Source organism: Cynocephalus volans, chromosome 6 (assembly GCF_027409185.1).
Source record: "Cynocephalus volans isolate mCynVol1 chromosome 6, mCynVol1.pri, whole genome shotgun sequence".
Taxonomy (NCBI): Eukaryota; Metazoa; Chordata; class Mammalia; order Dermoptera; family Cynocephalidae; genus Cynocephalus; species Cynocephalus volans.
Genome location: NC_084465.1, coordinates 27,606,553 through 27,632,848, shown reverse-complemented (window position 1 = coordinate 27,632,848; position 26,296 = coordinate 27,606,553). Strand labels below are relative to the sequence as shown.

The 26,296-nt window shown below is 39.9% G+C and overlaps 1 protein-coding gene across 1 annotated transcript in view; it reads right to left on the bottom strand.

The window, feature by feature from the left end:
- Positions 1-24,791, bottom strand: part of RBM28 (RNA binding motif protein 28) — a 30,213-nt gene extending 5,422 nt beyond the window's left edge. The window contains exons 1-18 of the mRNA XM_063099994.1: positions 24,580-24,791; positions 20,718-20,876; positions 20,288-20,382; positions 19,781-19,856; positions 19,232-19,324; positions 18,416-18,487; positions 17,432-17,591; positions 17,035-17,174; positions 15,100-15,172; positions 12,886-12,995; positions 10,220-10,293; positions 9,265-9,400; positions 8,225-8,289; positions 6,310-6,468; positions 4,372-4,521; positions 3,930-4,004; positions 1,290-1,546; positions 563-662 (exon numbers count right to left, since the gene is read on the bottom strand). Coding sequence (XP_062956064.1) covers positions 563-662; positions 1,290-1,546; positions 3,930-4,004; positions 4,372-4,521; positions 6,310-6,468; positions 8,225-8,289; positions 9,265-9,400; positions 10,220-10,293; positions 12,886-12,995; positions 15,100-15,172; positions 17,035-17,174; positions 17,432-17,591; positions 18,416-18,487; positions 19,232-19,324; positions 19,781-19,856; positions 20,288-20,382; positions 20,718-20,876; positions 24,580-24,697 — 2,112 coding nt within the window. The 5' untranslated portion in view covers positions 24,698-24,791. The remainder of the gene's footprint in view (positions 1-562; positions 663-1,289; positions 1,547-3,929; positions 4,005-4,371; positions 4,522-6,309; positions 6,469-8,224; positions 8,290-9,264; positions 9,401-10,219; positions 10,294-12,885; positions 12,996-15,099; positions 15,173-17,034; positions 17,175-17,431; positions 17,592-18,415; positions 18,488-19,231; positions 19,325-19,780; positions 19,857-20,287; positions 20,383-20,717; positions 20,877-24,579) is intronic.
- Positions 24,792-26,296: the final 1,505 nt, after the last annotated feature.

The window sequence follows — 26,296 nt, the reverse complement described above, 5'->3', positions numbered from 1 at the left end:
TTATAGAATTTTTAAAAATTTGAGAAATAGAAAAACCAAATGTAATGTGTGGACTTCATTTGGATCATGACTCACACAAACCAAGTATAAAAAACATTTTTGAGGCAACTGGGGAAATTTTAATATAGGTTATATATTAGATGATATTAAGTGCTTCTTATTAATTTCAATAGATATAATGACATAATGTACGCATTTTTAAGGCCTGATCAATTAGAGATGCATCCTGAGGTTTTTCTAAGCAATATACCTCATTTTCACATGAAGTATATTTACATATGAAATAGAGTTTGCTTCAATACACTCTAGTGGGGGAAAAGCATGTATGGGGAATAGGTAAAACAAGGTAGCTATTGAAGCAGAGTTACAGATATATGGGTGCTCATTTTACTTTTCCCTCCACTCTTATGACTGTACCTTAACATCTTCTAAAAAGCAGTAGTCCTGCATATAGCTGCAATCAAGAAGCCCTTTCTTTTTGCTCAACCAACCAACGTACAGGAGTGGCTGCGAGCTCAGCAGAGCTTCACCATACCAAAGCCATGTGCCCTGCAGAACTCACCTGCTTGGAAGATAACTGCTGTTTCTCTTGCTTCCACTGGTTTACCTGGGACTTTGGCTTTGGTGGAGGGAGAGACTTCACTTTACCTTTGTCCCGCAACCTGAAATAAGAAGGCCAAGTAAGTGTCACCCTGAGTCCTTCCTCTAATTGGCACCCCTAGGTTTTCTCAGCTCAAGAGATAAAATTGCTTTTTGCACATTGGCTCTTTCTAAGCCCATGATAAGTTAGGTCATTCTAAAAAGGATACTGCAACAGACTATCCTACATATATCCTGTATATTTACTGGTTTTCTATGGGGTTTTTTTTTTTCCCTTAAAACCTTATGGGAATCTCAAAAACCTTCATTTATTTAATAAATATTATGTAAAATTCTACTATGTACATAGCACTAATCTGTTGCCCCAAACAGAAACTACAGGTGAATCTCAAGTATGTGGCCTCAGCTGACAGAGATGGCCATCTAGACAGGAGGAAGCTCTTCAACAGACGAGGAAATGGCATGAAAGCCTGCCCTGGAAGGTTCCTCCGAGGCCCCCTCTGCCGTTTGATCCAAGAGTGACATCTCTGCTAGTTAGAGAGACATGTACGGTAATCCTTCGTGTGGGACTGGCACAGCACCATGCATCCCTTTCATCCAAACAAATGCCACAAAGAGGAAAAGAGCTAAGCAAAAACAAACCCACGCAGAAGCCACCCACCATTCCATGCTGCCCTCCTACTGCTCACCTAATTTTGGGGCCTCGGTGTGAAGGCAGCACCAGGACCTTTCTTCTCTTCGTTCCATCAGGCAGCTCCACCTGCTCCACTTCGGCCTTGGTCTGGAACCCTGCCCAGTAGGTAGAGTCCGCTTTCCCCTTCTGCTCTGGCGGAGCCTTGCTTTGTTTCTGTGTGTGGTTTTGGGCTGCCTTCTGTTGCTGGTCTTTTCCAGGCTTTGGTTGCTCCTTCCGGGGCTCAACAGTTGCGGGCTTGGATCTCATTTTTTGCTGCATAAAATAAGAAACTGCCATCTGGTTTCCGGATGAGGTTTGTTTGCTGGAAATACTCAGCAGAAAAGGAGCTGTATATGAGCTTGGTGAAGGGGAATTCTCCCCCACACAGTTGGAGGCTGCAGCAAAGTGAACACAAGTAGTTCACAAGCCCTGCCATAATACAGATGGTTACTGAGTGGGGGACACAAAGCAACCATTCCTCTTTCCATAACAGAAACAGGGGAGAGTACACACCTAAAACTCAAAAGCCAGTAGGTGGGACAATTAGAAAAGGTGTAACACTTAAGGGGAATACCAAGGGAAAAAGAGAGCAACAGAGGAAACATCTGAAGTAATAAAGGCTGAGAGTTTTTCAAAATTAATGACAGATACTAAAGCACAGACACGGGAGCTCAGAGAACACCAAACAAGATAAATAACAAAAAATCTACACCTAGCCATATCACAGTCAAATTGCAGAAAATCAAAGACAAAATCTTGAAAGAAGCCAGAAGAAAAAAAACACCTTACCTATAGAGGAGCAAAGATAAGATTACACTTGCTTTCTCTTCAGAAACCATGTAAGGAAGAACAAGCGGAGTGAGATATTAAAGTTTTGATAGAAAAAATGCCACCAATTTAGAATTCTGTATCCAATGAAATTATCCTTCAAAAGTGAAGGAGATGGGCTGGCCAGTTAGCTCAGCTGGTTAGAGCATGTTGTTGATAACACCAAGGTCAAGGGTTCAGATCCCCATACCCGCCAGCCACCAAGAGAGAAAAAAAAAAGTGAAGGAGAAACAAAGACTTTCTCAGACAAACAAAAATTGATGGAATCTGTCACTAGCAGACCTGCCTTACAAGAAATGCTGAACAAGTTTCTTCAGAGAGAAGGAAAATGGCATAGGTCACAAACTCAGACCTACCTAAAGAATGGAAGCGCATTAGAGAAGAAATAAACAAAGTGAAGAAGACAAGGAAAAGATGCTATGAGAGAAAGGCGTAAAGGATGTTACAGATTTATTTGCGCAGAAGTGGAAGAAAAAGATTCATGTGAAATTAATGTAATAATAAGTGGGGTTTTTTGCCTTTTCACCTTAAAAGTCCAGATAGGCACATTGATACAACCAACATTTATTATATGTCTATAATGTGCCACTTTGTTTCTAAGTGGTAAGGATACAGATGGAAAGAATAAAGTGTCTAACTTTCAGAACTCACAGATGACTGGACACAAATAAAGCAAAGTAAACAACCAAACAGTTTAAGGAAGTTCCTGTAAGTCCAACTAATGAGGGCTTATCTCTTTTGAGAGAGGCAGGAGAATGCTACCCGAGGATCACTTGAGCTGAATATGGAAAGTAGTACAAGTATCCTTTTGAGTCAGGGGAAAGAGGCATTTTTACAAAGAAAGATGAGTACATACATAAGTGGTGGTGACAAATAAAGCTATTTAGATATTATAAAAACAAACAAACAAACAAAGCCAGTAGCTTCAGAATCATCTCCGAAGCAATGGCTTAAGGCAGTAAACAGTTCTATTACCTAGAATAACAAAGTTGCCTTGAACAATAACCAGACCCCAGGTTTTCCAACCCAGGCCCATTAACTGAAATTGCTCAATCTGTTGGTCACGCTCATGGCATATACCACAAAGACTACAAATGTTTGGTATACATGCAAGTTATGGTATAATATCAATGAGAGTTGTAAGAATTTTGGAATCAAGAATAATCTGGCCCTATACGTCCTGGGGGAAGATGGGTAAGAGAATGAGTATTAATTGCATGCTGATCATGTAGTATGCTAGACAACTGATATGCATTATCGCATTTAATTCTCATCAATAATGTGAGGAAGATGTTGTTAACCCATTTTACAAACCGAAGCTCAGGGAGGGAAAAACATGTCAAAGAATACGTAGAAAGAAAGGGACAGAGCTAGAGTTTGAACATGAATATGCCTGTTCCCGAAGTCTATGCTCTCTCCTCTGTACACACTAGATTAAACACAGTACCAAAACTATAGAGCATCAGGCTTCTGGAGCCATCCAAGAAGAAAAAAGAATTATGGAAGGGAAAACTGACATCTATAGGTAATGTAAAACCTTAACCTCAGCCATTAATTTTGACATGTGCCATCACCAACTGCACAAGAACTGCTGACTGGTAATAACATCAGTCTGCTTCTCCTCTCTCCTTCCTTTCCCTTCTCCTGTGGAGCTATCACACATGGGCTGGCAGAGGAGAAGATGGCCTGGAGAGTCTTAAGGAACTGGGAGTGAAGGGCAACAAAAAATTTAATGAGGTGGAGAACCACTCTAAGGGAGGAGAAGCACAAACTGAACAAAATAAAGAGTTTAATTTATGTCTGTCAAGTAAAAAAATAAGTTCAGTACCAGGCTGCGCTGGATCCTTAGTTCCTTCATTTTAAGTTTCCTTCGATCTTCCAAAGAGAACTCCACTATTGGTCTCTGTGTCAAAGGAAGACAGAATGTCATTCATTAGACTTCTTAATCTATGAGTGCAATGAGCTGAGTTTTCTCTCTCCCCCTGACACCCCCCTCCTTTTTTTTTTTTTTTTTTTTTGACAAATCAGAGGCTTCTGCTCACTTCCTCTACTTAAAGGTAAGGGGTCAGTTCTGCAAGCAGTCTATCCAATTTAGAGTTCCTTCAAATCACCTTATCTCCTGGAATCACCACTCACTCCCCTCCCCAACCCCGTCCACTTGCTACTCTTTCCCACCACTCAAATGTCAGAGGACACTGGGCTTGAAGGAGGAGACTGAGTGTCTGCAAGTGGTCCTCAGGGAACAGGTCTCTGCAGAGAATGAGGCTCACCTTCTGAGGCCCAAAGATTTCTGGATTGTTGTTGATGTGGCGAAGGGCTCCCAGGGCATGCTCATGCTCCTGGAACTCTGCAAAGGCATAGCCTAGGGACTGACCTTTCATGTTCCCATGAACTCCTTTAAGGTCTCGCATCACCCTACACTACAAATAGAATAAGAAAAAGAATCAATAATTACAGAATGAGAAGGCTTGCCTGACATGAACTGCTTTAACAGATTCAGTAAGAAATCAAGTTATTGAAACAGAATCTTCACTTATATCACTATCACAAAAATCATACTGGAATAAGATGGACTTACAAGTCTCCATCTTATTAGAATATACCTACTGAGAGCACAAATTAAATAGATATTTTGTTGCTTTCTAAGAGTTTATAGACATCAATACAGACATACAAATAAAAGAAAACTTCCCAAGGAAAATTTATAATAGCTAACTGTTTACATACAAGTTGAGAGGTACATGATAAAGAAGAAGGCCTGATAGCTGTAGATAAGAAAGACATTTCAGGCAAGGGAAAGAACCTCCCCAACATACAGCCTCAGACATACAGGAAGAAGTTTCAGCTCTCTTTGCTTGGAGCTCAGATCCTCTCTGGCATGATCTTTCCCTAAACCCTTAAACTGGATGTAGTAGGCATCCTGGAGCACTGCGGTATCATAGGATATTTTGAGAAAACTGATCATTTACCCACTATTACTCCTGGAAGCAGTCGTTCTCATGTAATGGAAAAGTCTAAGTAATGGAGACATGTGGATGCTACATTTGGTTTATGTCCTGTATCTACTCTGTTCCTAGAACTATCATGCACTGTAGGGGAAACAAGAGAAGTATACATTGAAATTCCTATCATTGATATGCTTACTTTCTATGATACCATACTTACACATATGAAAGAATTAAAGAGAAAAACTCGCTATACTGCAAATATTACAGAACAGAGATTTCTCTAGATCATGACAGGTTTTAAATATGCAGAAACTTACCAAGTATTATAGATGTTGACATGAGAAATTATACAACTGACCCCTATGCGAGTAACACCTGGAGCAGTTTTACTAAAAGTAATGTCAGATTTGTGCTGATATATTCACATTTTCTCATATAATTTCCCAAATACCAATACCTACATTTTGAAGAGGCTTTCAGGGATCAGGAAAAGTTTATAGTAATGAAACAGAGCAAAGCAGACCCAAAATACTGGTAATTAAACTTTTTTAATAAATACTGATTGAGAGATTACTACATGCCAGGTACTATGCCTAGGATTGGGGATAATGAGATAACACTTGTCCTCAAGGAACTCAGTCTGGTCAGGAGAAACCACTGACACAATTTCAAGCCAGTGAAATAGTTAAGTGCTATAACAGAGATACACAGAGCGTGCTGTAGGGGCAGAGGAGAGGTTTCTGTCTTCACACAGAGTCTAACCAAGTCTTGGTGTGAACCCAGCGTTTTCCTAATTCAACTGCTAAAGACTTGCATGGCTCCCTGTACTCACTATGGGGCACTGCAGACTCTTACCATAGGGTAAGAGCCTAATCAGTACTAAAATGCTCTTCTAAAGAGCAAAGCACACACCAAAAAAAAAGCAAAGCACACAAATTATTTTCTCTGCAAGAAAATTCACATTACAGCACATAATATAATGCTGACACATGGCAGGCATTTAATAAATGTTTGCTAAATTAGTTCATGAGGACAGAGACTTCCTCACATTCTGCTGCAATTTGGTCAGATGGGAAAAATAGTTCTTAGAAGAAAAAAAAAAAAAAAACCAAAATCAAGAAAACTGCTGAACTCAGCCTTGCATGCTGACAACACATCCAAAAGAAACTCTGCTGACATGCTGGCACCACAGCCTGAAGTAAATGCTCAGTCTGAGCCAGGATGAGAAGGAAAGTTCTACATGGGCAGGGCTACTCTCACCTCCTTGATGCGTACTCCCTTCTCCCCTCTAATAGCATTCAACAGCAGCTTTCTGAGCTGTTTGTCATCCACGGCCTTTGGGAGATTGTGCAGGCAGAGTCTGGTACGGGAGACAAAAATATTCTGGTCCTTGAGTTTTTGATGCTTCAGTAGCTCAAACTGAAAGAACAAGTTGGTATCAGCATAAGATACTCTTTAAAAAGGTAAGCTTGTAAACATCCAAAAGGAAAGAACCATAATCCCTATCCCATAACCACGCACAGAGAAAATGGAAGAAAATTGCCTACACTGAAGCCTTAAAAAAATGTCCAGCATAGGGAAAGAAAGGTCCAAAGAAGCAAGATGGTGAGTCAGTAATAGTAAGGTGGTAGGAAGATTATGGGCTCTGGAGTCGGATCTGAATTAGAAAGCCATCCCTAACTGGAGAAATTACATGAAATTTTTAAGCCTCGATTTTTCAACTACGAAATAGAACTGCAGATCAAAATACAACACGAATCTCTCAGCACTGATGTGAGGCCAAAATGAGATAACATACAAAACAAAAAGATCCCTAGCTCAAAATGCAGCCCAGAGCAAATAATAAATAACACTGTGGTTAACATCTATGTCCTCATCTACCCACCAACTCCAACTAATTATCTAGTCCTTCCAAAGGAAATGAAACTTTTTAAGAATACTTGATAGAATGTGTCTTGTCTCAACTCTGCCACCCTGAGGCAAAGATGTGTCCATAACCAGAGAAACATTCTGGTTTTAGAGCCACATCAACTGTACTGCCACAAAACACCAGTTCCCAGGGTGACCAATCTCCAAAATGAAATGAAGAATAACATTCTTCTCCTAATTTGTTTTTAAAAATTAGGTTAGTAGAAAAAAGTTTTCAATTAAATTGTTTCTTTTATCAAGTCTTAGTCCTGCTGCTTCTTGTTTGGTAATGGTACTAACAAATCACAAAATAAAGAAGTGCTCTGGAAATAAATATTAAAGGGACATCTGAAGAGGCTCTCATGCCTAAGTTCAACAGACTATTTCTCTCTCAAGCAAAGCTGTGCCTGCTGTGAATTTATAATGCACACATATAACCTAGTGAGCTTTTTCCTAGCAAAATTAGTTCTTAAATTAAATATGTTATTGCCTTATGGTCTAAAAAGGGTACACAATGCCCCCAAATACCATTATTTCCAGATGTTCACTACCAAAAAAGCTGAGAACACTAGTCTAGAACCTATGCACACTGAAAAAAGACACACTGCCTCTTGCTGTCACTGTATTCTCATCTCTGTTCATAATCACCTGCACCTAATTCTGTTCATGGTTATATATCTTTACCATTCAGGGCTGGCTTAGCTTTTTGAAAAGTAAGCTACATAGGTAAAAATAAAATTTACTGGGAACTAATGTTACCAAACTACAAAAAAACTTAATGGTATCAGTTCACAGTGAAAACTCCCATAACATGGAGTTTTCCTAAAATGATTTTATAATCTGGAAATAGCAACTCTTCCCAACTGACATCTCAACTTCCCCTTCCAAGAGCCACATCTCCTTCATTTCCTAAGAACTCTAGCCCACACCAATCTTCCTCTCTGATGTTATTCTGAGTTTGTATTGACACCTAATTATACACAGCCCTAACCTCTAAACATCTGCTGCATGATCTGGCAGCATGCTATTCAGCAAACATTAGGGAAACAAAGAATAAGACCCTGTTCTTATGACATATAAGGCTGATATAATACTATGTATAATCTTGGGTTATTTGCTGTTTCACTGGTATGCTTCTGTTCTGTCTAACAAGACTGTAAGTAAGGTATATGACCTACACTAGGCTCTTTGAGGAGCACATCGAGCATTCAACAATTATTTTTATTGATTTATGAAGAATCTGAAGGCTGGTGCCTAATCTACTCACCCGTTCTCTTTTGGCCATATCAGCAGCACTCACACCCTCTGCAGCCTTCGTCCCAGCACGAATCACTGCAGAAAGAGGGAAAAAGGCCAAGACATCACCAAGGGAATTTTCACTGAGCAACAAGAGGAATGTGATTTGAATGATGCAAACTCTTTGTACAAGACCCAGAGGACTATACTGGCCAGGACATGGTGACATTTGGTTAGATCCAGAAATAGGCTACAGGGCTAAGTTCTGGGCTCAGAGCTTCTGTCAAGGACTAAACTCTGAACATTTTTTTATTTTGTTCCTCTTCTCCTTCTCTCCCCTCAAAGAAGCTTCATGTACATGCCCAAAGTCAGATGGAAAGGCCTAGAGGAAGTTCTGCAAATAAGTACATTTCAGGCATTTGGAATGCAAAATGTTCCACCTATAACCTGTCTCTGGAACTTAGCTGCTCCTCATGTACTTGGGGGCCATTACTCATTACAGTGAGATAAGCCAGCCTGGATAACAGATAATCATATCGCCATAGAAGCCTAATATCAGAGGCTAATGGACTAACATTCTTCGTCCAGGCTGTACAGCTGTGCAGGAGGTAGGCTGATAAATACCATTTTACCTAGAATAGACTTAAAAAATAAACAACTTAAAAGTTAATTTCTGATTACCTTTCTGACATTAGGGGAAAGGTCCTGTCCTGGGTGCACATTTTAAATCCATGAATAATCCAGAAGAATAATTTTAACTCCTTCAAAAAACCTCTTACTAGAAATGATAACAAGAAGCAAAGGTAATTTGAGTGTTTCTGCCCTCTTTGCCTTGCCAATCCCCTAAAAAAAGAAAGGCAGTCAGGCAAAAAAGAGAACGGGATTGGTTAATCCACAAAATGGGTGAAGGTTTCTAACAGAAAGCCATATCAACTAAATAGAATAATGTAAAACTGTTAAAGAGGATATTTAAATTGAAACATGCTCCAGAACACACTATTGTTGGGTCACTGTCACAGCACAGGGTCAGCTACTTAGAAGGCTGGTTCACACCTCCCTTCCACTACTCACAGCCTTCTCGGGCCAGATAGAGGTTCCGGGTTCCAGTTGGCTTCTTCACCTTCTTTGTCTGAAGCTTTGCAGCTTCATCACGGGTCACTGCCAAGTCAACCTTGAGCTGTCGGCCATCCAGTTTAAGCCCACCACCCTGTAACAGATTACAACCCTCTTTTAAAATACAAAACGAGTACAAACTAAGCACCTGACAAGGAACACCAAGGAAAGGGAAACAGCACACCCCAATTATGCTATGGAAGCCAAGCCCAGGTTGTTTCAGCCTAGCTGGCTCTAAAGTGGATCACTAAGCCTCACAATATTTAGCATAGCTGTGCAAAAGGCCACATGTGTACCTGGGACAGTCAGCAGTAAAGAACTTATTTTATGGAAGTTGATTAGTCCTAAAGGAGGCCCAAATTGAGGAATATGATCTATAAAAGGCAAATTTTTAGTATTCTAAAGAAAGCGAATGAAAGAAAAAAGAAAACAAATTAAATAGTAGAGTGTTTACTCAAGAGAATAGAAGAGATAATGGCAATACAGGAGAACTTATCTCAAAACAATTTACACTTGGTTATAAAACACACAGAAAAGTTCTCTATCACCCACACACTTTCAAACATTTACTCCACTTCCTAGATGATCTTACTACCTTCCTGTCCCAGTCCTTATTATCAATCTAGGATAGAGGCTGACACACAAACAGCAATCAATTAAGTATCAGCTACATTATTATACCTCTTTTCCTCACCTGTGCTATAGGACAGCAGTTCTACTACTTCATAGGGCTGATGTCATGATTAGATAAGATAACGCGAGTAAAGTTCAGGGCCTAATGCACACTAAATGCTCAATAAGTGTTGGCTTCACTATTTTCGACAATAAACAATAAACCTTTTGTAAACATCAGATGTTGCCCCTAGGACCCACTGTCTCCCATGTTATAGGGTAAATGAAATGTCTTCCTTACCTCAGTCTCTGGAGAAGCAGCTGCAAGGCATTTCTGAGCTGCTTCTTGAGTCATGAACTGTGCAAATGCACAACCTACACAAAGAGATAAAATTAAGTGAGATCCCAAACTCCCATGATCCACCAGAAAGCCAAAGACAACACTACAAATGGTGGCAGCCCGACCCAGAGTGAAAGGGGTAGGTAGCATCTATTTACTAAGTACTATAAGACAGGCTCTATGTTAGGCACTGAGTCAAAGACAAATAAGATACCACACCTGCTGGCAATGAAATCTTATTACTACTTCCTTCATTTTTTCTATTGCTTCTTAGAACTTTAGACTCATCATTCTTTCCTTAATAATAACTATCCATATGAAATGGTAGAGATTCCGGACTAACACCTTATTTATCATCACTTACAGAGGGCCTATTAGAGGATTAAAAAATGAAGCAAGAATCACTTAATCCTGAAATGACTCATAAATCTCACTATCTCACAGTCACTTGGGAGGCATCACATAAGACAGATTTGCCCCTTGGGGTAAAAGTTGCTGGCCTCTATTACATGAATATAGCAGAGAACCTGAAAGCCATGAGCTCAATTTTTGGTTCATGCTATAGGATCTCCACAAGGCATGCCTTTCATAGGCTAGATGCAGGGCCAATCAACCCATCCAAATTTATGCTACTGACAAAAAAGCAGCTTTTATAAGCAAAGAAAAAATGTTTACCTTATAGTAGATCCCAAAAAGAAATTTAAGTTTTATTATACTTTGTTAGAATTTCTTTAAATTTTAAGTATTCTCTCATATATGAAAACACTCCCCTATTTCCTAGAGCTACTGGGTTATCACTCTTCTGCCCACTATAAGAATGAGTGGCCACAGACTAACTGAAAGGACACATGTGGCAGGCCAACCCAAGAGTCACCATCTAGTGAGGTCTTCCCTGACTCCTCCAGGCCGAGCTGAGTGCTGCCACTTGTGTCTCCACCCACATCTCTATTATAGCATTGGTCACGTGGCATCTTGCCAAAAAAAATAAATGCCTCAGGAATAAGGACCACGTTTCTTGCCTATTTCTCCATCCCTAGCACATACCAGAGTGGACAGCATTAATAGATACTCAACAGGAAGAAACAAACAATAAAGAAAGAAATATGGAGGAAAATGCTTCTAATAGGCAGATTAGCCTAGTCATCCAATATGAAGAAAATGAGTACTTCTCTGAATGGGTGAGAATGTTATCATTGGAATTTCCAAGGTCGGTGCTGGGTTCAGTCAACATTGCCCTAAAAGTCTGCAGATGATATTTAGCTCTTTCAGGTAGTAAATGGCATTCTTGGGAGGGATAAAGTGTAGAAGGAGCACAAGGCTGCATAAGTTGGCAGAGAAGATGTCAGAAAAATTAAACATGAGCTAAGAAAAGACAATATATTAAGAAAAAAAACTAAAATTATGCTTATTAAGACCATTAATAGACCAAAAAAGACATCTAGTAAGTCAACTGCAGATTACATTCTGAAATATCAACCCAATATATTATTGCACTCAAAAAGGGACAAAAGATACTGGACATCATCAAAATAAAGCAATATCATACCAGTACTTGGAACATTTTATGCAATTCTAGTTGCCCAGTTTTAGAAAAACATAGTGGGAATGGAAAAAGTCCAACACATGTAACTGAATATTAGAGCCAAAGGCACCTTAAGTGATTACTCTAGTTGAACCCACTCATTTTAGATAAGAAACTGAAGCCCATAGTCGTTAAATGATTTGCCAAAAATCACCCAGCAGATGCGTGGCATAGTTGGAATTAGATCCCTAATCTCCAGGAAGCAGTTCAGTGTTCTTCCCACTGTACTGCCTTATTTACATCTTTTTTAGCAGAGAAAAAAACTAAAAATAATCAGGTCTTATCAATCTGGAAAATAAGGTTTAGAATGGAGGTTCTTAATCTATGGATAGGCCCCAGAAAGCTCACAAACCCTCAGAAATGCCTTTTTTCTGGGAAGAAGGTTCAGAGCTTCTGCGCAAAGGGATCAAGAATCAAACTAAATTAAGAACTCAGTGCTTTTAAAGAACAACTGCAGTCAATGAAGTCAAAGATTATAAGTGGGTAGAAAAGATGCTTACCTAATAACAGTATTCTAGAATAAGGAGTGGTTAACCCTTAAAGCTCAAAACAAATAGCTTTAGGAGAAAGAAAACCTAAGGCTGTGCTTCTGTGACACAGTTTTTCTTCCTACTGCTGCTATGTCAGAAGAGCAACAAAACTTCTAGAAGCTTCTCTGTCAGCTTCTATCTCTAACAAAAGCAACAGAAAAAAAAAGATCCTGGTAATTTTAAGCAATGTGGAACGATTAATACCCATGAGATGCTATCACATTTGAAATTCAAAGGAGAACAACAAATAGAATTCATTACCCTAAAATAAACAAGCAAGGGTTTAAAAAGCTTAGACAAAATTATGGCTGGCAGCACCGTTTAAGATGCTGAATTTGGCATCATGGAAGACAACCTCAGAACGTCATTGGTGCTCCTATGGAATCCAGAAACCTGGGTGGATGGACCATGGACCCCTTAGAATGGCACAATTATGCTCTCATGTAACTTAGTCAATGCCCACAGCAGTGGTCTTAAACCTTTTAGGGCCTGGCCAGCCAGCTGACAGCAAATACCTTTAGAATGCTCTGTGTCTGGATGCAAGACAATGCGGACATACTTAAGATCTCCAAATTGCTGGAGGAGCTCCCCAAGTTCTTCTTCCTCTGAGTCAAAGGACAGGTTTCTATGGTAGACAACCAGAGGTCATAAGGAAGGTCAATTACAAAAATGACGTCCTGTGTTCTGGTAAAGGTAGGTGACTTAGATGTCAATGGGGGTGATTCCCTTCCTTACAACACCCTCCCTTGTTCAGAAATAGCACCAGTACATAGGGGTGGCCCCCAGTGGCCAGGCTTCTGCTATCTGACTCTGCCCCTCGGTCTCAACTGACTGACCTTCCTATGTCAATCAGGTTCTCTCTCCCAGGAATTTGAAACTTAAACAGACATATACACATACAAAGATCAGAAGCTGTAGGTGGAAATCCATTTCAAAATAGCAGTGCCCTACCTAAGGGAAACTTCTGGGGTGCTGAAAATGTTCTGTATCTTGACCTGGGTAGTGGTTATATAGATATATACATATGAAAAATTTCACTGAGTTGTACACTTAGATTAGTATACTTTACAGAATATATGTTATACCTTATTAAAAAAAAAAAAAAAATCAGTGTCTCCAAAGACCCAGAGCCTCCAGCAACTGGGGTCCCAGAAGTGCCCAGATTTTCAGCCCTTTCTTGAGGTTTGCTCTTTGATAACTTTGATTCTATGAGACACTCTAGTGTTTGTCCAACAAATCACTTAAATTGGCCAAAATTACTTTCTCTTACTGCAACCAGACTCACAGCAGGCTAGTGAACAAAGTCAAATCTCTCTCTCTCTCTCTCTTTCTCTCTCTAGATTAGCCATTTTTCCCCTCTGTGTTGCTGTGAAATCCAGGTTTCGGTTAAAATTTTACAAAAGTCAGAAAATCCTTCAAAATAATAACACAAAAGCAAACATGGTAAAGTTTACAAGCTAAGCGCAAAAAAAGAAAACTGCTGATTTCTCTTGATGGGACTGAAAAATATTAGAAGATTTTGTTGTCCTAAATCCAACATAGTGTAACGATTCCTCATTTCCCCAGCTATGCACATTCTTCCATAGGTAAAAGGAACAGTCCCTATAAAAATCTACAATTTTACTTCTTTTATACCCAATAAATAACCCTATAAATGATTCTATTTCATGGAGTAACCCAGATAAAAAAGGTTTTCTGCAATAAGGCATATGCTAGCTACATAATTTCTTCTAATTTGCCTCTTCGTGTACATAGTTTTCTCTCTTCCACCCCTTTATTTCCCTAAGTTCTTTATTAATTAAAAGATATGTAAAGAAATGATATCCTTAGTATTGAGGTCACAGCCTTCTAAGTGTGATGTTTCTTCCTTACTGTTAGAATCCTCTATGAATAAAAATTTATTCATATGGCAGCTCCAAATAACACAATAAAAAAGTATATGGAAAGATGCTGTTAGTGAGAAAATGGGCTATAGCACAGCATGTATGTAGGCTAAGCCCATCTTTGTAAATATTTATGATTTGGGCATGAGTGTGGGTGTTCTCTGAGTAGTGATTAAGGTTAATTTTTTTTTTTTTTTGTCTTTTTGCTCATGGATTTCATAAATCTCTTACAATGAATATAAATTACTTGTATGACAAAAACAATCTTAAAAGATTGTACAAGAAGATAAAATACACACCTTCAAAATCAGACCCAAATGACCCTAGTACACTAGTACTTAAGAAAGGGCAAGAAAGCATGCTTGAGGTGTACTGAAAATATCCTGACCTTATGAAAATGCTAATCTACTGCAATGGGGCTGAAACAGCAATAGCAACATAAAACAAAACCTATCTCCACCCCAACTCCCACCCCTAGTTTTCCTGGAAAGAGATGGGATGCTGATTTGTTCCAAATGATGCCACCCCAATTACAAAAAATGAAATCTAAATGAGAACAAGATATTAAGACCCCTGCTATTTATCTTCTGTGTTATAGTTCTGATTCTCCTATATTACCCATTATTTAGTATGTTCCTGGGACCAGATGTGCTTACGGTCTTAGAGGCATCTAATTTTCTGGACTAGGTAACAGAAATAGTTGCAAAAAGAAGGAAGAGAAGAAGAAAGTAAAGGAGGGAGGAAGGAAAGGAAGGAGGGAGGGCAAAGAAGGGGAGAGGAGAGGAGAGAAGAGGAGAGATCTATGAAGGCAACACAAACAGCAGCTCTTGAGGTGGAAAGGCATACCTGATAAAAACAGTTTTCCCTTCATTCACATCAGAGGGTAATTTCCTCTTCTTTTTCTTTGTGACTTGTACATCTAAGGTAAAAAAGAAAAACAATAAACTGAAAAAGACTAGTGTAAGCCATAGGACAAAGATTCTTAAATATTCTCTAGATTCTTAAATAGCTAAAGATCTTGCATAAATCAATAAAATGAAAAACAAAGGATATGCAATACATGAAAAGATACTCATAATTAAAAAAAAACAGAATAAGAAATGAAATACTATTTTTCACCAACAGATTGACAAAATCAAAAAGATTGATGGAATCCAATGTGGTAAGGGTATAGGAAAAAGACATTCCCATATATTACTGTGATACTACAAACTTCCTGGAAATATAAGACACATAGAACCTTTGAGGAGAAAACATACATATACATTCACACACACAAACATAAAACTGTATTGTGTGTGTGTGCATGTGTTTTTGCTTGTAAATGTATTAAAATATCTCTAGATATACAGGAAACATATAACAGTGGTTGTCTATGGGGAAGCACCCTATGAAGCTGAGGATCTGGGTATAAGGGAGACTCATCATCTCTTTTGAAGAATAGACATATATGCTTATATAAACATAGAAAATTTCTGGAAGGAAACACAAGAAACAACAGTGGTTCCTTTGGGGAACTGTTAGGACTGGTGGGAAACTTTTACTTTCCATATTACACTCTTCCATGCTTTATTTAACTTCCTCTCATTATCATGTATCTGTGCTATGATTTTTTTCATATGAAAGAATTACAAGAGACAACTGAATCTGAGTTGTAGAATGCAGGGTCTCATAGTCCCTTCTGTGTAAAAGCTTCTTGGATTCTAAGGTATCCACCAGTCTCTCCTCACAGAAAGCTTATTTCCTCAGATTTCTTATATGGTCACACCAACATGCCAGACTTACAGAAATAGGAGCAGAGTAAAAGTAGCTGAATAAAAATGAAAATTTCCACCCAGACAAATCAAATGACCAGTTACTGGTTATTTCTTGTTCTGTAACAACATGCCTTCTTCAATAAATGAGTTGAGATTACCCCCAACATTCTCAATAAAGGCAGCAATGGAGATTGCTATGGAGACTGGTAACAGTTTTACAAAATGCTCCAAGAGGTCCTTGTTACAAACTAAATTGTTTCCCTCCCAAAATTCATATATTGAAGCCATAACCCCCAGTATGACTGTATTTGGAGATAGGAACTTTAAGGAGGTAATTAATGCTAAATGAGGTCCTAAGGGTGGGACCCTAATCCAATAGGATTAGTGTCCTTATAAGAAAAGAGAGACCAGAGCTCATTCTCTCTCTATTCCCCCTTGAGCACACAAAGGAAAGGCCATATGAGGACACAGCCAGAAGGCAGCACTCACTAAGCCAGGAAGAGACCCTTGCCAGGAACCAAATCAGCTGGCACCTTGAGCTAGGACTTCTAGCCTCCAGAATTGCAAGAAAATAAATTTCTGTTGTTTAAGCCAGTTGGTCTATGATATTTTGTTATGGCAGCCCAAGCTGACTATACAGTCCTTATCCCCATCTCAACTCAAAAGAGTTCTTTAAAATCCACGCTGGTGTTAAGATACAATATCCTGTTTACCCAGTTATTCATTCAACTTGGATAATCAAGAGTGAGAGGTAGTAGTACCTCAGCATTAAGCTGTTTTAAACTCCCTGAGAAAGAATATTTATCCTCGAATACCACTCAAACTCATTTAAAAAACAAACAAGAAATAAACAAGCACAAAAACCTTCAGAAGAAAGAAACATAAATTTTTCCTTTTCACATTTAAACGTAAATTTAATAGAACACCTTATGGTCCTATTTAAAAGAAGGCCTGAGTGGAATTGATGCACATTTCTCAGTAACTTATTTAAAGCTTAAAGCCATTTATGAAGATCTAAGCAAACCTTCATCGTCTTGCTCTTCAGTGCTGGCATCACTCTGAGCCAGTTCCTCTCCACCAATTCCATCACTTTCCTCCAGGTCACTGTCCTCATCAGAATGATCTTCTTCACTGCTTTCTGCAGGGGTTGCTCTCTTGACTGCCCTGCAATGGCACAGTTCAAAACTAAGGATCTAACACCAAGGTCAAGGGTTTGAATTTCCATACCAGACAGCCCCCAACTACCCCCTGCCCCCCACCAAAAAAAGGATTCAGGATCCAGGCTGAACAAGGCACCTACTCAACTTCATTACACATGTCAATTCTGCAGTGATGGGGGCGGGGAAAGACATGGCAATTTCTCCTCTCAGAGACAATCCTGAATCCTCCTCTGTTATCTCAGAACAGCCTGATCTGCTTACCTCTTCCGAATTTGCACAGACTTTGTCACATTTGATTCTTTATCCTCCTCATCTTCATCAACATCATCATCATCATCACCTTTCTCTTCTTCCATATCCTCTTCCTCCCTGCCATTCTTTTTAACTGATTCCTGATGGTTAAGTTCATGGCTCTTCTCACCTATGGAGGGAGGTAAAGAAAGTTAGGAATTCATTTAATATCCAAAGCAAGGTTATTTTAACAGGAGTAATTAATACTCCAAGTTTCTGGTATCTTTGGTTTCACAGAATTTCATTTATTTTTCTTATTGTATATAATGAGAAAGTATGAGGGGAAAGAAGCAAAAAACTATCACAAACAAACAAAACCTTCATCACCCAGATTCCTTTGGAGTTTGTCCCATTCATCAGAAGCCTAGAATTAATCTGGCCCAAATGAGAGAAGCAGCAGTTGAGCCTCTGCAAATAGCCCACCACTTGTACACCACGGCCAGCACAATGCTCACTCTGGAGCCCAGCCATGAACTTAATCTCAGTGAATTCTGTTCTCTGAGATCCTGGTGGCTTAAAAGCCAATTGTTTTCAAAATAAAACTCAAGTTTTAAGTTTCTCTATTTTTAATGTTCCATTGCTCCTTATTATGAAAAGCTGGAAAAGGATGGCAAGTAGAGGGGACAATGAATTCAGGCTCTACTCCTCACTTACATCCACTCCACAGGGGTGGGCTTTGACTCAAAAGATCTATGATTTGGGAACAGATCATTAGATGATACAATATGAACTGACAAACAGCCCTGAGCTCATTTCTGAGCCAGTAGGAATTCAGAGTTTTTTGTGAATGCTTAGTCCATAGTTTTGGTGAATCTTGTGCTTTTGGTATCTTCAGCCCAATATTTTCACTCTGACAAGCAGGTTCCCTTACACTTTTATCATAAACACAAGAGTTGCTTCCACACTCTCACCCAGGACTTATAACCCCTCTGACCCAACTCCACCACCTCTTACCTGGGGCAGAAAGTGATTGTGTATCTTTATATTTATCCTTCGCCACGGCCCAATCCACAGCCACTGTCCGCCCTGTCAAACAGAAAAGTGGCATCAGAAAGGCTTTCTTCCTTTTGACATTCCTACCTCCTACAAATAACTTCCTACTCCTCAAATACAGTAATGGAACCAGTGGAGACAAAGAAACGGCCAATTCAGAGAATGTTGGTCCTTAAATAAAGCTCCTAGTAGCTTCCTACTCTTTTTAACACTTAACTTTTTAATCAATGAACAGATATTTTGCCTTTCTACACAGCTACCACACCTGGGATAAGATGGAGTAAAAAAATAAAGAATAAGAACAGTGTTTCCAGTTAGACCAGCAAGAAGCAAAACAGGCATTCTGGAATAATCTACACCCTACTCAGAAGTTAGGAAGTCTCTAAGCCAAACCCTTCTTTAGGCACAATACCTAATAAATCAATACCTAGAGCAGTCTCAGTCAGTTTAATAGCCCATGTATGCTGAACAGTGATCATAACCAAGGAAAAGGAACCCAGACACCAAACTGCATCTGTCAGTTATTATTTCAGGGACATTTTTCATTAGAGAATTAAAAGGACACCTTTATTAAATAAAGGAAAGAATACTGGCATGAGTTCTTTCAAATTTAACCCTAAGATCAAGAACTAAGAACATCACTAAAACAGCTTCCATATTAGCAGTGAGACTTTCAACAATGCAAACACCTTTTGAAAATGTAGAAAGTGGGTTACTGTGCTAATTCACCCAAACACCAGAAAATCTGGGTCAGTGGTACAGGTGTAGAAACCTTACCTTTTATTTCTTTCATGTTCATGCCTTTGAGAGCTTTTCCTGCTTCTAGGAGGTTTTTGAACTGAACAAAAGCAAAACCACGCATCTTTCCATCTGTGTACAAATGTACAAAGAAGTTAGAGGCAGCGGGGGCAGCCAACAGAACACTAAGAAGGAAACTGCAGCAACACCAGCTGGCAAGATAGCCCAAATCCTGCCAACTAACCAGCCCCTTCCTCCAAAGCAACAGCTTAGACCCTCTTGCTGAGTATACCCTGACTCGAGTTTGGGAAGAGCAATGCATTTTCTCAAACTGTAACTTGTCTTTTAAAACTAATTTTGAACTAACTAAAAATACAATCAGGGGAGTAGCACTATTATTTTGGTTTTCATTACTTGTCTAGCACTGTGCCAGATACTTTACATATATCATATCATCTAGAGCTCACAAAGAGTATGACATGAACCTTGTATTTCTATTTCAAATGGTGCTTAGTTCAAGGGTAATATGGAAAAAGACAGGTTAAATAATCTTAATCTAAACCACACCAAATGAAAGTTTACTAGTACCTGGCTTCCTAGGGATATTTACTTCCAGAACAGTACCAAATTGAGCAGATATTGTCCTCAAGTCATCTTCTGAACACTGAAGCCAAAAGTGAAGAAAAAGAGAAATATTATCACAGCAAGTAAACGTGAAACATTAGCTTCTAAGTTTGTTTCATTAGAGAGAGCTTTTTTACTCCTTTTTTACTTGCGAGACTAGGATATCAACATTTCTGAATAGAAGACATCTTACTCTGTATCTAAGAGGCAAAAAAGACAGATGTCAGAGAGCTTTTTCTCCCCTCCCTTTCTCAACAGTAGTTTCCCCAAAAGGAAGGTATCTTCACACTGAGTATCCTTAATAAGTTCTTGTTTATACGGGCCCATTTTTTGAATTTGACAGGGCTAAGTTTCATTCCCAGAAGGAATTAAGCCCAATTATACCATCTTGGTAAGGAATTCCAAAACTGAGCACACCCCTGGCTCTAATAGCCTTCAGAACACACAATGTAAGTTTTCTTTGTCACTTACCTTAAAGCTCAGGTTCCGAATAATTACTCTGGCTTTTTTATCTGCCACTTTGGCTTTTTTAGGCTTCAGTTCCTTCTTTGGGGACTCTGAATTTTCTAAAAGTAAGAGGCAATGGAATAAGTCTGTGCTCCAAAACCACCCACTTCCAGGCCAGAAGATCACAGGAAAAAAGCTACTAGCAACAGATGGCATTTATCACAGGGGTAAGCATGGCAATATCCAGGAACACCAGATTTTCCAGACTGAGGTGGAAACAAAGGACTAAAACGAATATCGAAATACACTGGAAGATTATGGACATCAAGACTTCATAAAGCTTTAAGTTCTAGAAGCTCCCCTCATGCCACTCTGCCTCTCTCTTTCATTTTCATTGTGTACCTCCTTACCTTGGGGGAAAACTCCCTTTGATTACCATTTTTTAGAAACTCACCATTTTTCCCCTTTTCCTTAGATTTGTTCCTCAGTTTTTTCTTGGCAACAGTCACGTTGATCTTGCAACCTTCAAAGGTGGTAATCTCCTTGAGGGCCCTCTGAGCATCTTCCAGCATAGAAAAAGTGACATAGCCAAAGCCTCGACATGCCTTACTCCCTGGAACAGAATGGGAAGGAAAGGGGGTGGGGTGGGGAAAAGGAAAGAGAAGCGTAAGCCAAGAGCTCTAAAGCAGTAACTCAAAGCCTAAGCTAGCAGATATACTGCCGAGCCATCCTGTTATCAGTTTGCCAAAAGTCTCAGAAGAGAAAGAAACAGATCAGGATCAGAGACTGTTAGACTTTGCTCAGAGACTGTTAGATTTCTTCCTGCTTCTAATTTGGTGTCTTCGGTATTAGCTCCTCTTCTTCTCCCACTCCTAATAATCACGAGAATATGGAGAATCCATGACACACATTAGGCCCCCAAAGAAGAACTCAACATCAAATAGAATGAAACATCATCAGAGAAGGTAGGAAAGGTAAGTGAGGTAGCTTTGAAAATCAGAATATAATAATGCAGCCCCTCCTCAGAATATATCAGCAAGAAATGCCTGAGGCCCTGACAAAAGAACTTCAAACAATAAACTGCCTTGGGAAATATTATCACCATTATTACCAATGCCTTAGTTATCAATATCAAATTAAACCTTTCCAAAACAGCTATAAATCTCTTCTCTCATTTTATCTTCAGAATACCCCAAGTTAGGTAAAGTGAATATTATCATCCCCTCTTTGCAAAAGAATAATTTGAGATGAAGAAAAGTAAGTAAATTGGGTAATGTCACACAGGGTGTTAGTAGCTGAATTAATTCCTCCTTACCCGCACCATGTTCTTCCGCAGGACTCCACAGAGAATATTAGAACCAAGCAGATGAATAATCACAAATATCAACTATAACTCACCTTTGCCTTTATTGGTATGCTTTTTTGGTTTAACATTTTTGTACAGTAAAATTTTAAGTAATTTATCACATCGAAAAGGTAAAGCGCAGACCAAGAAATCTACCTTCTACCTAAAAGAAGAAACAGAACTCATGTGCTCTGCTTCTCTTTCAACTGCACTTGAATCTCCTTCAGGATACAAGCCCTTTAACACAAGTAACTAATCCACATAAACTGGTTAAAGTTAATAATTAGCACCAGGAAAGCATACTGTGACATGGCAATTGGTTTCTTTTCTCTTGGAACTCCTCACAAAAGCCTCCCCACTCACCTTTCAGAAAATAACAAGAAAAATCAGGGCCCTTCCTAATCTGTACAACCAGAAATAAAGCAGCCAAAATGTGGAGTTCAGCATCCAAATAAAAGCACACACTCACAATAAATACCATGCATTTTATATGTCTGCACGAAACACTCTCACGGACATTTAGAATGTGCACAACGACCACCCTGTAAAATTATTCCCATCTTAAAGAAGTTAAATGAAATGCCACTACTATTGCGGAAATCTTCACACCAAATCCCATGATTCCCATCCTATAGAGCACAGCACTCTTTCCAATGTATCTCAGCTGTGTGGATAGGAAACTGCATAGTTTTTTTAAAAAGGGAATAAGAAATTTTGTTAAGGATTTAGACTAAGTACACAAGGTTTAAGGTAAAGTTACACGCAGCCTGTATTCTGAGGACTCAAAGGAGAATTCCATTCAATGGCCTTTTCTTCCCTGGAACACAACCACCTGGCACTGTAGTGTTTCTCAAACTGTTTCAACAACCCACAGTAAGGAATGTAACTTATATTAGAACCCAGGACACACATAGATTCTTTATATAAAACTGAAATAGAAGTTTTACAAATATTCATCTTTTAGCATATATGGATGCACTCCTAGTCTATTTCATTTTTTAAAAATTCTAGTGACCCACTCAAGACCCACTAATGGGTAATGATTTGCAGTTTAAGAAACACCATTGTATAGTACTCATTCTCTCATTCAGCTATATCTATACTTAAAATAACAAAGAACCAGGCAGGTGTCATGGCTTGTATCAGAACCACGTTGACCATCCTAACTATAACTTCTATTACTAAAAAAAGAGAAGCTAAGGATGGGGTGATTATTAGTATGTGTTAGCCTGCCTACTCACATACTCAGATACCATGGGGGAAAGGAGGAGTCCCATGAGATGCCAGTTCCCACAAGCTGTTCTGCTGAGAGACAAAGAAGCAGCCACCTACAGAGACAGCCTGGTAACTTGGGAGCCAAATGTGTGTTCTGGGTAACATCAGGTGCCCACCTCAGGTGCCCCTTAACAATCTAGAAAAAAGGAAGAAATGCTTCTACAACTAAAACCCTTAAAATTCTTCCTCACTCTAATACATGCCAACCCTACTTCATAGTGACGCGATGAGCATCAAACAGAATGCGAAGCATACAGCATATTCCACAAGTCAGTAAGTCTCTCCAGTGGTTCAAGCCAAAAACCTTGCAGTCAGACTTGACTCCCTGATTCATCTTTTTCTCATACTCCACATCTGATCCAGCAACAAGTCCTCTCAGCTCTACCTCCAAAAATGTCTATATTTCAACCACCTTTTCCTATCTCCACTGCCACCATCCTGGAAACAACACCATGATCTCTCACCTGGAGTATTGCAAGTTTACTAACTGGTCTCCCTGCTTCTGTCCTATTTTTCAATGGCCAATTCGCAACACAGCAGCCAGAGAGAATCTTCCAAAATGTTAGCCAGATCATACTTAATGTTCTCTGCTTAAAACCAGTGGCTTCCCATCTCAGAGTAAAAGCCAAAGTCCTTGCAATAGCCTGTAAGGTCCTACATGATCTGGTACTCTAGATCTCATCTCTGAACTCTCTTCCCTTCACTCACTTCACTCCTCACCCTGGCCTCCTGCTTCAGTATCCTTGAGCTTACTGTTTCTGCTACCTGGATTGCTCTTCCCCCTATCTTCACTCTCTCACCTCAGTCAGTCCTTCCCCAGCCACCCTATCTATCCAGCCACTCCTCCCCACTACCCCACCACCACCCCCCACACCTAGACTCCCTATCTCCTGCCTTACTTTTCTCCTTAGGATTTGTCACCATTATCACTATCTAGTTGGCTTATTTGTTTATTGGCTGTCTTCCGCATTGGCTGCCTTCCCCACCTTGAAGACTTACAAGAGCAAGGATTTCTGGTTTGGTGTTGCGCACTGCTGTATCCCCAGGACCTACAACAGTGCCTGGCACATAGTAGACATTCACCAAGTATTTGCTGAATAAATAAATGGACAAACGAAAAGCATACTGACTAAGAGCTCCAGGGCTGACGATCAAATTCTGAGTCTACTACCTACTAGCTGTATGGACTTACAGTTACAAATTTCCCTAAATCCCAGATTGCTGTCTGTAAAACGGGATTAAGACATTTCACAAAATAAGATTGTTGAGAAAATTAAGTGAGAATAACTTGTGTCAAACTCAGCACGGTGCCTAGCAATCAGTTGACTCTCAATAAGCCTTACTGACGCTTTATTAAGTTAGCTACTGTCCAAGGTCAAGGGTTCGAATCCCCATAAGGCCGTCCGCAAAATAAATAAATAAACTATTGCCATTATTCCCAAATAAGATCTTATAGGTGAACGCACATGATAAACGGAAAGCGCTGTAGAAACGTACGGGAATACTTTGCCTTTCCTAAACCGACCCCCAATGGCTCCATCTAATGCAGTCAGTTTGGAAAACAAACCCAATTCCCAGTCTCTTCTCTCAGAGGCGGGAAAAGAATTATTGGGCCCCCTGAAGCTGAGGAAGATTTCTGTGCCCCCATCCCGCTCCCAGGCCACCCCAGGCCTGTCCTCGACGCCCCGCCCCCCACCTTTCTCGGTCACCACGAAGCACTGTTTCACCGGCCCCACTTGGCTGAACAACTCCTCCAGCTGCTCACTGCGGGCCGAGGGCGGGAGGCGGCCCACAAACAGGGTCAGGCCTGCCATGAGACCGGCAAACCCGAGGCGCGTGAGGCGCGAGGCACCGGCACACGAGAGCCGAAAGCCTGGCTTCGGCAGAAGGACCACGCCAAGCTGCCGGGAGGCTCCGGAAGTGCTTGTCTCCCAAAAGAGTCCGGAGGAGAGCATGGTGTGGCATGAATAAAACGTTCCGGATGAAAAAAAAATGACGCCCACAGGGCGGGGCTTCTTAAGCGGGGCTCCACCCCGCTGTCCCAGCACCGCGCCCGCCACTGTAGGGAGACTTGGCTTCAACAGTTTTTACCCTGCTTAAAATTTCACCTCCAGGAGACCGATCCCGAATTCACCAAGACAGACAGGAGAAGTCGTTTTTGCCCGGCCTAACCCAGGATCTGACATACAATGGGCGTTCAATAAATATTTTCTTTTTCTTTTTTTTTTTAAAAGATGACCCGTAAGGGGATCTTAACCCTTGACTTGGTGTTGTCAGCACCACGCTCAGCCAGTGAGCGAACCGGCCATCCCTATATAGGATCCGAACCTGTGGCCTTGGTGTTGTCAGCACCGCACTCTCCCGAGTGAGCCACGGGCCGGCCCAATCAATAAATATTTTCTGAAGTGTCTCCACAGATTCCCAGATTATATGCATAAAATGCCACCAGAACTCACAGACATAGACACAAATATGTCACATACATCATTCAGAAAATCCTCATATTCTCGGAGATTATGAGACGTCTGTCACCTTGGCCTGATAGACAAATTATAGGTACCGAAGTACATGTAGACACAGATCATACACAATTATTCTTTCAATAAATATTTCCTGAGCTCCTAAGTGCCAGGCATTAGGGATAAAATAGGTGAGCTAAAAAAAAAAAAAAAGAAGAAGAAAAGAAAAAGGGCTGGCCCGTGGCTCACTTGGGAGAGTGTGGTGCTGATAACACCAAGGCCACGGGTTCAGATCCCTATATAGGGATGGCTGGTTAGCTCACTTGGTAGAGCATGGTGCTGACAACACCAAGTCAAGGGTTAAGATCCCCTTACCAGTCATCTTTTTAAATAAAATAAAATAAAATAAAATAACACACCCAAAGCAAACATAACATCTGCTTATATACACAGACCTAGAACCTAAGTCCACCCAGAGACAGAAGATCCTCCCTCAGGTCAGCTTATCAGACAAACCCAAATCTGAGAGATCTCACTGGCCTAGAGGAGACCTGGGTGCTCTTGAATTTCAGAACACAGAGAATGTTTGCCATCCCTTTGGGTTCAGCAACTGACCTGTGTGTAAGACCATTGCACCCTACAGAATGCCTAGCTGAAAAAAGTTCACAAGGAGTTTTTTTTTTTTCTGGTGGGTGGTCAGTAAAAAACAAGGCCTTTTTAAAATCATTACTTTTACTTATTTATTTATTTTTAGTTTAAAGATCTCAATTGGCTTTATTGTGATTCTCAAACTGAGCAATGCTTCATTCCATAAAATAGAATGTGTTCCTTAAATCACTATTTTAAATAGTAGTAACATGGTAGGTAGAAAAATTTTAAAGTATAAAAAGTACAGTAAAAAGTAAGTTTCCCTTTCTCCTCAAGCCCCATCCACTTTAATACATTTTGGATGGA